Below are 13,524 nucleotides of genomic sequence, written 5' to 3'. Positions count from 1 at the left end.
TCACCAATATTGGTGAATTTCTGAATTTCTTTGGACAAGAGTCCTCCCCCTGTCACACAGACACCGTCACCTGCCTCCAAAACTTTCCCTCCACCTGGATCACTGCCTTTGGCATTGTACCTGCACTGCACCTGTTCATTGAGAATTGTCAACATAATATTGGTTGCCTTAATTTCTCTGTCCCACCAAGTCACTCAACCATTTGAACCTATATCCCTCTGATTGTGGTTGGAGGCCCAGAGACAACTTTCTCCATCATTTTTAGCCCCTTGATTTTTCTTATCTCTGTACATACAGATTCCATATCTTGATTTTCCCAGCCCATACCTCCTATCCCTGTTTGTCTAACCTTTGTAAATTTTGAATACCCTGGATGTTTAGCCCCAATCCTTGGTCACCCTGTAGCTATTTCTCCATAATTGCAAATATATTATAACCATGCACATCTATGTACATTGTTAAGTCATCTTCCTTATTGCAAACACTCCACACATTGAGTCACAATGCCTTTAAACTTGTTATTTTAACCATATTAGCTTTATTTTGCATTTGTTTCTCCCCACTTATTTTTTCTGCCTTCAATTTTGCATCTTACTTTTTAGTCTTTTGTTTCTATCTTTCTTTTCCCTTTTCTCTGGCTCCCAGCTCAGGTTCCAACCCCCTGCCACCCTATAATTCTAGTTGAATCCTTCCTGACAGTATTAGCAAATAGCCCACTGAGGAAGGTGATCCTGGTCCTGCCCCCACCCTTCCCCAACTCCCCAGATGCAACCAGTCCTGTTTCCCCAATCTTGTCCCAATGTCACAAGCATCTGAAGCCCTCCAGCCATAGCATTTCTTTACCCATGTATTCCATATATATTTCAAAGTTGGCCAGCATATGTTACTGATAATAATCCTCAGATTGTTACCTTTGTGGTTCTACTTATTAATTTCCATCCTAGCTCTTTATATTTTGCTTGCAGGACCTCATCCCTTTTTATACAATATTGCAGGTACCACACCGACTGGCTGTTTACTCTTCCTCTGCGGCCACTCCGAGACATCCCTGATCCTGGCACCAGGGAAGCAACATATCACTTTTGTGTCCACTGAAATGCCCATGCGTTCATCTTGCTAAGGAATCTTGCCCATCTGTAGCTCTGCCCCACTTCTTTCTCCCGTGTAGTGCAGCAAACCGACCCCGGTTAGTCATCACTCCCAGCAGTATCCAAAATGCTACATCTTTTAGAAAGGGGAAAGCCAGGGGTGTCTCCTGAACTACTTGCCTTCCTGACTGTTGGCCACCCGACCCCTTTCTGTCTGTTCAGACTTTACCTCTGGTGTGACCACCACACCTCACAATAATGTCAGCATTGTGAATGCTTCACATAGGTACAGTTCTGAAATGAATTGGCCAGTGTCTGCAGCTAGACACCTCCTGCATACTTGGTGTCCAGGAGCACTGGCAGTGACCATGATTCCTACATCATGCAGGAAGAGCACGTCATACATGGAAGCTCTACTGAAATGGCTACCTTTTCAATTAAACTGTTAGATACTCCATTTAAAGAATAATAAATATGGTAGAGAAGGGCTTATGCCCGAAATGTTGACTCTCCTGCTCCTCAGATGCTATCTGGCCTGCTGCGCCTTTCCAGCACCACACTTATCAACTCTGGTCTTCAACATCTGTAGTCCTCACTTTCTCCTACATTTTTTTAGTCCAAACATTCCCACTACAGTCTGAAGTCTCTACCTCATTTTGGTAAAGTTAATGCACTGCAGCTATTAATGAGTTAAAAAAAAAACCCAGAAGCTAAAATGACTCACCTGACCTTACTCTGAACGCTTTCTAATTTAGAACTATTTAAAGATGCACACTGCCAGCACTAATTCACTCCAAAGACCCCACCAGCATGATCTCACTGAGTTAACTGCTCTCTGTTCATGCTGATTTACACTGAGTTCACTCGCTCTTTTCACATGCTACTTTATATTGAGTTCCTCTCTCAAGGACTCTTCTTAGTACCACCTTTTCCAAAACTAGTCTTTGCATCCCATGGAGACAGATGACCTTTGTACCAAGACTGTCCCACTAAAACCTGGATGAGGTGAGCCACTAATGCTGAGCTGGGCAATTGTAGAGGGTGAATTTTTATTAAAACACACACTTCAAATCCCCAGTGGTGGAGCAGGTAGTTGAATGAGAAATATGCACATTAATGGCTGTAAAGGTACATGAAGGCTTCACTGGGTTTGACATTCTACAGATATCGTGGTTTACCATGCCATTGATTACTGACTGCATACTGATTAATTAAATCCCTTTGCTAGAGACACCAAAAAGCCCAATCTCAATGGATACATAGTGTTGGAGACACACCAACCTAGAAGTGCAAGCACTGATCTATATATGAATGCAATGGATGCTTGATAGTTGCAGAGCTCTTGAATTCAGGATGGATATTGTTCTCCTGCTACAACATTCTTGACTGAGCAGTATTTTTAGGGCTCCCTTTCCTCATTTGAGAAGTGGACTAGAAAAGGTTGTTAAGCCTAAACTGTCCCAAACTACCTTGACTAGGAACCACCTGGGGGTCGCACCACCTTTGTAATTGACAGGCAATAAAACACAAGCATTTCTGTGTCTGGAGTATGTGCATGTAACAATCGTGACAATAAATGCTCTGAAAGGAAGGCAATAATTGATTCTTGAAGCTTGTGAGACATAATTTGATGTTCTTAGTAAAAACTACAAAGTGGATGGTCAGCATAGAGAGGAAGGAGAAACTGAAGAAGATCATCATATTCATGGAATTGGGCTTGCTATCAAAAATAGAACAGTAGATTTATGTACAGCACTCTCAAGTGCCTTTAATGACCAGCTCATGACCTTATGCTCTCCATTTAATGGCAATCAAAGGCCCACAGTCATCATGCTTATGCTTCGACTCTCTATTCTACAGCTCTTTTAAACAGATCTGAATTATTCATAATATTCTGACACTGACAACTGTCCCAAAGCAAGACAAGTTGAATCTATTGGATGGTTTTAAAGTGAGTTGGATGCAACTCTACTACGTGGAAAGGCAGCATCGGAAACAAGAGTGGAAAAGTCAAATTTCAATGTCTCGTCTCTTTGTGAAGTGCACAGATTCACTATCACAAATACATTGTTTCAGTGGCATTTAGACATGAAACAATGTGCAAACATCTACGATCCAAGCATTGGTCCTTCCTGGACTATGTCACTGTCTGAGATCAAGGGAGGAAGGATGTGTATGTGACCTGAGGTGTTTGCGGTGTATATGATTGCTGGACAGATCAAAGCTCACTAATGCTTTTGTGCTGCACTATGAACACATGCCTAACACCCAAAAACAGAAGACCCTCAAAAACGCTTGAAGGAAATTTAAGAACCACATTCTCCAGGATTTAAAAACAAGTAGATAATTACAAATGCAATTTTCTTCCCATCCTGCTCTCACAGACTCCAATGGTGCTGGCATGGATGGGCAAAATCTAAGATGCAATTTCTCCTTCATTAAATTATTGTGGCAAAGAGGTGTTTCTGGTAATGTGCTATATCTACATGCTTATTTCCTGGAGTGATTCTTCCTGGGGACCAAACACCAAGCATGCAACCATACCTGTAATCCCTTGAAATGAACTCCGCAGAACATCAGATTTCTAATTTATTAACCATAAACCAAAAAGGTTTTGATTGCTGTATTTAAAATGATGAAATTATTAGGTAGACCATTTTTGTTAGTCATCTAAGAAAGTACCAGCAGACATGAGTATAAGGTACATATGTACAGAACTAGATTAGTTTTTGAGTCTGATCAGCATATCCTTATTTAGAATGCACTGGAGTTAGGCCTCCCAAATTACCTGTAATCTTCTGCTACTTGCTTAACGGTTCTCAAAGGTTAAGAGGGAACTTTCAGGATCCAAATGATTTTTTTCCTTTGTGGTTTTAGTCATTTCTAAGAGATTGCATGGTTGTTGGGTGAAAGAGTATTGTCTCTAGGATTGATATTGTGTAGAATTCAAAACATGGCAACTGAGGAGACTTGAGAGGGGATATAATCTTTTCCTATACTTTATTTCTGTATGTTTCCTACGTTGTTTATGAGAGTAGGTTTGGTGGGTCCAAGTCTGTCACCATATTGTCTTAAAAAAAATATAATTTGGAAATCAGTTTTGGCAGTACTTGGGCTTACCTGATCCATCTTATGATCTATACCATCTTACCAAATCTCTGAATTGCCACTGTAAGTTGGCCCCAAGACAAAGATGTTTGGTGAGCTTATCTGAAGTACTGTGTCATAAGTTGTAGAAAGAAAAAAGCAAGTGCTCCTACAGTATTATTGTTTTTATGCCATCTTATATCTTATCTGGTAGCTAATATTATAGAATAATTTTACATCTAATCTTATCAGTTATATGGTCAAGGTTCATGGGGTTGGGTTGAAGGTACAATTTTTAACATCTGTAGTTTGAACAAATACATCAAGCAACCACTATACTCAGCATTGCTTATGGGGATATGCAACTAACATGATTTGCTTCAGGTACTCTGTCTACCTGTTAATTGCAATTTCTGTACTAAAATGTGAATCAGAAAATGAAATAAATGATCGACTGAGGACTGCTATCAACAATGATCAGTGGGTATTATTTATTTAATTAATAATAGTTTTACATTAATTTCAGAGAAAACTGCTTGGTTTTGAAGAGCAACAGATGTATACATTTAATTTTCTAGCTGTCATCCATTGTGCTCTTAATTCCTATTTGTTCAAGTGTCTTTTTTATTACAAGACCCAGAATAACTTCAAATAATGGCAATTTGATATTTCAACCTGGCAACCTAAAGAATATTGAATTCAAGACTTCATCATCTGGGAGAATTAAATTAAATAATAACGATCTGGAACAACAACTTATTCAGGTAGTTACTGATAATTATCTGACCTCTAAAATACTGTGTTGCCATTTAATGAGGAAAGTAAATAACTTAGATAGTCGACACAATATTTTTATATAAGTAACTCTAACAAGACTATTATTTCACCAGACTAAACAGGCATGTTTCAAATTAAATACTCTGTTTCATTCATTACATTTTATATTAAGCTTCAGTATGTAAAAGTCATTCCAAATGTTGTACATTAGTTTTTAACTATATTTGAATACTGAATTTCTCATGTTCTTTTCAGATAGCTGCAGATGTCTTACATTATTTTGTGAAATTAATTTAATTATTTTACTGTAATTCTAGATTGGAAAAAATAAGGATGACATTGTTGAATTGAAAGCTAATGGAGGTCATATCCCTCAGAACATTTCTAATCAAATCAGTCAGCTGAATGTATGGGTAAGTATACAATCTGTGATCTCTTTATTGCTTGCTCTCTTTCAATTAATGTTATTGGCCATAAAAGCAAAACATCTCAGGGGTGAAGAGTGCCTTTTGCATATTTATGTGAAACTCTGTATTTTGTCTCATTATTCAGCAACTCATTAGGGACCATTCAATATGTAGATCTTACATTTTCTACAAAATGCATTTGAAGAATGCTTAAAGTTTTAAAGTCAGCCTCTAGTTAGATCATATGTCAATCAAAAGGTCTCACTGTACAAAGAAAAGAAATAGTCTTTGAGTGAGATAGTGCACTCAAAATCGACTTTTACACATGGTTAAACCGAGGCCTCTTTTTTTGACTGAAAGTGTGGACCATGTGGAATCTTTATGTACTTCCTTTTCTGAAAAGTATGACGAGATTATTGAAATTTCTCTTCATTTTTCCCCCGATTTCTTTGTCTTGAATTTTAAACAGTTTTAATGTGTTTTCAAAATTCATCCACTTTGCTTAAAAGTAAAATTGTTTGGTCTATTGAAATCAATATCATTAATAGATTATGTGTTCAGGAGTCATTGTAAAACATTTACAGAACGCTAAAAAAAATCCTTTCCTCTAGAGGTTCCTCTGGTTTCCTTTCACTAAAACTAGAGGACTTCGGGCAATGAGAGGTGTAAGTTAAGAGGATTTCCCTTCAGCTGTTTTTGTTGTCACCAATGAAATCTTTCACAAGTCATTCACACTGTTATCTTCTCAACATTACAACACTGACCTAGAAGTATTCTGTCTCATGAATGGCATTGACATGAATTAGACGTAATACAAGTTTGACATTACTTGTAAAATAACTATTTGAAAACTCTGTTCTCTTTAGGTAGCAACATAAAATTGCAATTTGTGAGATATTAATTTAACTGCTCTTTTTGCTGTCCCTTTAGCTACAACATCTTGAAGCCAGTATTAAGGCTGTACAAACAGTAAGTATGTTGAATTCATATAAGTTTCTATTACAGTAATGAAGGATATCCATATAATTCATCCAAATAAGCAGATGACTGAAACTTGCGTTAAATTTGTGTTGAATTTAAATGCTAGCTGCCGCACCAGAATTCAAATAAATATGGGTTGAGGTTACATTGTTAGACTGCATTAAAGATAATTAGATTTCATACCTAACCTCATACCTCACCTCATACCTTGCATTTAGTCTTATCAGATTTGAGATCATATTTGAGTTGGTCTCTTTACAAATAACTAAAAATTCAGATTGAGACTAATTACCAATCAATTTAAATAAAAAGTGCCCAACGGGGAGAAAAGTATTCAAGTAATGTTTAGGGCTCCATGATTCATATTCAATTGGTGGCTGCTGTTGAGAAATGATTATGTCTGTGAATTTTTCTTACCTATTAAATTGCAGCCAGAGAATCGCTCGTAATGGTTTTTCTTCATACTCTCACATTGTTACCCAATGATTTTTTTTTGTCTTCCCTACTGTTTCTTAGTTATATATTGTCCCTTGGTAATATTTTCTGCAGGAACAGTTTTGCTTTTCATATGCAATTGAGCACTAGCTCACCATTGTCTGTCATGACTACCCCACTGGCTGCATTGCCAGGCTGCATATTTAACTTTTGAGTGCTGGATGATCAGAAATTTCATTCAACTGCATATTGAGAAGACTGAAGCCATTGTTTCACTCTGATCTGAAACTCTTCTCACTAGTTACCAATTGCATCCCTCCCTCTGCCAACAGGCTGATATTAAACTAGTTAGTTCACCTTCCTGATGTCACATTAAATTCAGACATGAACTTTTGACCTTATATCACAATGCAAACAAAGTTGTCTATTGCCAGCTCTGTGATGTTGCTCAACATCACTCCTGTCTTAGCCCATCTGCTGCTTGAAACTTCATTTCAACCTTTATTAACTCAAGAGCCAACTTTTCCAATGTACTCACATTCCAACCTTCTTTAACCAACTCTGCATCATACCACACCAAGTTTTATCCCCTACCAAACCTATGCTTACTGAAGTGTACTGATTCCTGGTCAAACAATGGCATGGATTTTAAGTTTTTATCCTTATTATCAATTCCTTCCATTTTCCCGCTCTCTCTAACTCCGAAATATTCTTCAGCCTCAAGACCCTCTGTAACATCTGTTCCAATTCTGGCCTCCTGTGCATGCACTATTTTAACTCTTCCTACAATGGCTGATAATAGGGCCCCAAACCTTTGAATTCTGCACCCAATACTTCTTCGCCTGAAACATACTTCCTTGACCAAACATGTGGTCACCTGACTTAATACCTCCTTTTGTGGCTCAGCATCAATGTTGTTTTATAATGTTTCCAATGAAGCTCCTGGGATCATTCCATTATGTGAAATGCTTTGTACAATCCTCAAAGTCAAACAGTAAACCAAAATAAGCAAATTTACTCGAATTAACATTCTCAAAATGAACAGAAAAATTAACATGAATCATGAGGAAAGCTGAATTAATGGCAAATGATACTTCAAATGAAACTTCAAATGAAATTGATCAATTCCATTTCCACTTATAGCTTCCAGAATTTAGTCATCATGTGCTTTTTTTTGTGACAAAGATGCATCTCATTCCCTTGAAATATACCTGTCCTCCAACCATTCATTTCTATTAACCTAAGAGGGTCCTTTTCCCCTTTATTTACCAGGGCATGACCTCTTCTCATCATTGACTTTCCTTGCATTTCAGTTTCTCTGGAAGGTTGCAAAGTGAGATCTGTTAATAATCACCTTACAAGTTAGTTCATAACTACCTGCCAGACTGTTGAGCTTCTCCAGCAATTTCTGCTTTTGTTTCAGATGTCCATAATCCACAAGTATTTGTTTTATTTTACTAACAGAAATCATCCTATTTTTCTCAAGCCCCAAATGTCTCGTGAATTAGTTGAGGATTCCAATCTTCTTAACCCCTGATCTTATGTTGACCCTCACATGCTCTGCTCCACCCTTCAGTCATCACTTTTCAACTGCTTCCAACCTTTGAGCATCAGATCCACTTTTGCACCAAATGCTTGGGTCTAAAACGTACATCAGTTAATTTCCCATGACAATATAACAAAAGCAGATGTACTAAAGAACCTTCACCATTGTATATGAAGAAATTCCCATGAATATTCCATGTTTTGTAACTTTTAATATAGCATAAATCAGAACTAACTGAAATTAAACATTAATCATTTGGAAAATCATACTTCAATAAAAATGGTTAATTTCACTTTAAATAGTTAATACAAAAATTTGTGCTCTATGCAATCACAAGCATTTGGATCACTCCCTGTGTAAATGTAGTGTAACATTACTGCATATTCCCACCAAATGTTATTCTGTATTAACGTAGCAGGATCAGTAGTCTTATACAACAACAGCTTTACTTTTGACTTCACAGGTACGATTGTCATCAGCATTGTACCTTTTTCCCTCAGTTCACAGCAGTCCTGAAGGTCTAACTTTCAAGAGTTCCTTTTCAACTGACCAACCAATAATCAGGTTTTGCTACTGCTGGGAAAGCACACATCTCTTTAATTTTGCTGAACTATTCATGAAGCTTAACAAAAAAAGCAAAGAATTGTTGATATGGGTGATCAGAAACAGTATCAGAAATTGCTGGAAAAATGCTTCAGATCTGACAGAATCTGTGGAAAGAAATGTTAACTCTGCTTTCTCTCAACAGCTGCTCTCAGACCTGCTTTTTCTATCTTTGTTTTTGTTGACTTCTAGTCTTAACTTTTTTCTTGTTGATTCTGTTTCCAAATCACTGGTCATCTGGTATATGGACTAGTACTTATTATCAAAGAAAATTTAGAAAAGATCCTTCTGGAATCGATACAAACTCTGACATTGTTTTCAAAAATCCAAAACTAAAATATAAATTTTACAGACATTTTAAAGAAATTAACAAGTTTTTGTATTGCTTCCAACCCAAATGTTATCACGATATAAATAATCGTTATTTTTGTGGTTTATTCTTAGTTAGGGCGTAACTGGAAATATTTCTTAAAAGAAAACAGGAAATTTATCTGCGTTAGCAGAGTGATCAAGTATTCCATTTGTCATACATTCCAGAATAGAGAATAACATGAGGAATGCTTTGGTTCTAAAAAGAGGTGTGCAAAGAGAGAAGATAGACCAACAGTGATCTAAGTATCCGTAATTTCATTTTTTAAAAATCAATCAATAAAATAGGGATTTACAAGGTTTAAGAATAAAACTGTTCCTTCAGTTGGTTATTACATACTTTGAATGACTTTAAGCAAAGCATTGGAAACTCACTTCCTCTAAACTGCATTTCCCACATTTCAGATATTGCAAAGACGTGCATGCAAGAGCAGCCCTTGTCAGAATGGTGGAAGGTGCCTGGATCTCATTGATTCTTTTTTCTGTCTCTGTCCAAGCAACTGGAAGGCAAGAAAGCTTTTCTTTAGACATACATCTTTCCTGTGAATTGAGGTTCTAGTTGTGTGATTTTTCTCATCAAGTAAACTCATGTCTGTTCTTAGCCTTTAGCTGAAGCATCAGCAGGGCCCAATTACTGAATGGACCCCCACCCCCATTATTCTTCAGCAGAATGACCTTACACGGTGGTCTTTCCCCACTGCGCCTTGGTGGCAGCAGGTCCCAGCTTTAGTGTGGCCCTCAGCACAAATCCTGGACCTTGGAATGTGCCAGTCTGCAACCCTCAGGTTAAACTCCTTCAACTGGAAGACCAGCAAGTTTAGGGAAAACCAAAGAATGTCTTTCACCAATTTGATGGTCCTCCAGGTGCTGCTGATATTTGTCTTGGTGTATGTCCCGGGGAACAGACCGTAGAGCATGGCGTCCCACATCATGGAGCTGCTCGGGATGAACCTCAATAAACACCACTACATTCCTGTCCAGACTTCCTTTGCATAGGCACATTCCAAAAAAAAGTGTGTAACAGTGTCTTCCTCTCCATAGCCACTTCGAGGACAGTGTGCGGTGGGCGCAGAGAGTCTGGGCATGTGTAAAGGATCTCACAGGCAGAGCCGTTCTCCCCACAAGCCAAGTGATGTCCTGGTGCTTGTTGGAAGTTTCTGGCAATGAGGCATGCTTCCAAATGACTTTGACAGTCTGCTCAGGGAACCGCTCAACAGCACCTGTCCTGAAGAGTCTTTAGGACGCTATATGCTGACCACTTCCTGATGGACTGTGGTCAAAGGTGTTTTCCTTCACAAATTTCTCCATGAAGGACGGGTGATTTGGAAAGGTCCAACTACTTGGAGTGTTCCAAGTGAGACCAGGCCCACCCTGGACACAGGTAGAACCTTGGTACGTAGTGACACTTGGTGTTTGCGTACTGAGGGTCTACACACAACGTGATGCTGCCACACACAAAGATGGCCATCAGGGTGAGAGTAGCATTGGGTGTGTTGTTCCCCTTTGTCCAGGTCTTTGTGCATGCAGTCCCTTCGGACTCGGTCCATCTTCGATCTCCACATGATGTGTATGATGGCCTGGGAGACTGCGGCGGTGCAGGTTCAGGGAATAGGCTAGACCTGCGCCACGTATAACAGCATTGAGAGTACCTCGTACCTGATGACCAGATGTTTTTCCCACCATGGACTGCTACCAGTGCTCCCATCTGCCCAATATCTTCTTCACCTCAGTGACACTCTCCTCCCAAGTCTTGGCACAAGCCCCAGCCTCTCCAAAGCAAATACCCAGCACCTTCAGGCAGTCTGTCCTGAAGGTGAAGGGGAGAAAGGATTGGTTGGCCTAGTTTCCAAAGAGCAAGGCCTCACTCTTGCCTCAATTTACTTTTGCTCCCAAGGCCTGTTCAAACTGTTCACAGATGCACCTGAGTCTGTGCACTGACAGTGGATCCAAGCAGAAAACAGCAACGCCATCCATGTACAGGGAGGCCTTAACCTGTAGGCCCCCGCTGCCACAAATAGTCACCCCTCTCAGGTTCACATCCTTCCTGATGGATTCAGGGTTTTATCTGGTGATAACCTCTCCTAGAACATTATGTGGTTTTGGAAGGATGGGGAATGTCAAGGATCTGATGAATTAGGAATCACAATTATGTGGAACTGACTGGATGGATCAATGGGTCACCTCTTCAATATTTGTGAGCTTAAGAATCTGCTCAGCAATATAAACAATACAGCCCATGTCACCAGCTCTCAAAGCTGTTATAGAACTACTTTTTCATGAAGTGATCCTATAATTTAAAATGGCTAAATGTTACAGGCTAACTCCAGCTTCATGACCTTAATATTAACTCTTAAGGTTCTAATTTTATTACTTTTTAAAACTTTCTGTTATTGAGTATGATAGTTGCTGATATGAGTGAATTGTGATCCATAATTAACAGTGAGCGGGAAAATTTTCAAAAGTCTGTCGCTTGATTATCAATGAAATGAAAGGAAAACCCCAACTAAATTCCTAATGGTTATCATTTCTCATTACTTTGTATATTTAGGGACTTACTTGCTCTGATGATGTCAATGAATGTCTGGCCAATGCTGGACCATCGCTAACATGTCAAAATGGAGCAACATGTGTTAACACAAAAGGCAGTTACAGGTAACAGGACCTATCAGAGGAAAGAAATGGAAGCTTCATTGTGCATGTTTTGCATGTCAGAAGCTAGCACTGACATTACCTTGTTCAGAAAGTCAAAGAAAGGTGGTTGCTAATTAATTACATGATATATGGTGGTTATATATCCACATGTTTGTCAAACACAGAGCTATCAGGCCAAATATTAATGATTAGTAGATGGAAACCATTTATTTCTAAGCATTTATTGGGTTGTCAATGTTACTCTATGATGTACATGTGAAGTATTTTGGAATGTTGAATCCTTGATTGTTTTTCAATTATTAATATGTTGAAAACTAAATATTACCATTCTCTTTACTTTGAAGTTCAGTTGCACCATGCTTCCTTCGTCTTTATAATGAGTGTCCACTCTTTTTATCACTGTGGTTTCAGGCTAAAGATAAAAGGTAAAGTTGTCATAGTCTTAACAGACCATAGGGCTGCTCTCCTATTAAACAGAGAAAGAGAGATGATTGATGTTTGTTTAAGCTGAGGGTCACCATGCCTCAAGCAAGGGAGTCATTGAAAAGGAGAGTCATTTATTGTAACCTCAGCCAATTCAAGAAGTGAACCCACATTGCTAGAGTCACAAATCAGCTGGCCAACCAACTGAGCTAACCGACGCTGAAGTGGATACCCTTAATTTCAGATGAACAGCGCATAGTAAAGTCAACATAGAAAAGTACAGTAAACCATCTCTACTGAGCTTGCAGACTAAGGGCATAACATTGTGAAGGAAAAATTATATTGAACTTGTTGGTAATATTAATGTTACACTGCATTATGTCATCCTCAGATGTAACTGTACTCCCGAATGGTATGGTCCACACTGTACTTTCAAATATGATGATTGCCAAGGTGATTCACAAGCACTGTGTGAACATGGCATCTGCATTGATGTAGAGAGAGTGCAGCCAAACCAGGTAAAGACCATGCAGCATTGTGAAAAAAGAAATTTCTTTCTTTACAGGCTTTCTGTGCAGTATCTGATACTATTAACATTTGAATATGGTATTTAGTGGCACCACTGTTCCTGGTCCGAATGGAGATAAATGAATAATTTCTCCCTTCAACCATGTTTACAAACCATGTTATTGTAAGAGAATGAGGTGGAATTTACATACATAATTTACAAGGAACTAAGCACCACTCACGGTATTTTGCTGGAGAAATCATAATCATAGGGTCAGACAGCACGGAAATAGACCTTTCGGTCTGACCAATCCATGCTGAACATAATCCAAACTAAACTCGTCTCACCTGCCTGCTCCTGGGCTATATCCCTCCAAACTTTTCCTATTCATGTACTTATTCAATGTTTTTTAAATGTTGTAATTGTACCGCATTCACCAATGCCTCAGGAAGTTCCTTCACTGCATCTATGAGTTAGATTTCTTCTAATATTAGTCATGGGCTGTTTTTGCTGTACTTCATAGTGATCCTTTTTCATAGATGTTGTAGACTGTTGAATTTGCATATAGAAAACAACTTTGTCACTCAGGAAACAGACTTTGTTTTGTGAATAATCGACTAGGAGAAAATGAGGACTGCAGATGCTGGA

General features: G+C 38.6%; 1 protein-coding gene across 1 annotated transcript in view; it reads left to right on the top strand.

Moving 5' to 3' along the window:
- The first annotated feature begins 4,545 nt into the window (after positions 1-4,545).
- The window catches only part of cubn (cubilin (intrinsic factor-cobalamin receptor)), a 301,424-nt gene continuing 292,445 nt past the window's right edge, over positions 4,546-13,524 (top strand). The window contains exons 1-7 of the mRNA XM_060825705.1: positions 4,546-4,655; positions 4,810-4,939; positions 5,270-5,365; positions 6,290-6,328; positions 9,699-9,800; positions 11,842-11,945; positions 12,760-12,886. Coding sequence (XP_060681688.1) covers positions 4,546-4,655; positions 4,810-4,939; positions 5,270-5,365; positions 6,290-6,328; positions 9,699-9,800; positions 11,842-11,945; positions 12,760-12,886 — 708 coding nt within the window. The remainder of the gene's footprint in view (positions 4,656-4,809; positions 4,940-5,269; positions 5,366-6,289; positions 6,329-9,698; positions 9,801-11,841; positions 11,946-12,759; positions 12,887-13,524) is intronic.

The sequence above is a fragment of the Hemiscyllium ocellatum genome, chromosome 5, assembly GCF_020745735.1.
Source record: "Hemiscyllium ocellatum isolate sHemOce1 chromosome 5, sHemOce1.pat.X.cur, whole genome shotgun sequence".
In the NCBI taxonomy this organism is placed as follows: domain Eukaryota; kingdom Metazoa; phylum Chordata; class Chondrichthyes; order Orectolobiformes; family Hemiscylliidae; genus Hemiscyllium; species Hemiscyllium ocellatum.
Note: the sequence above shows the minus strand (reverse complement) of the source record. Positions and strands in the feature narration are given on the sequence as shown.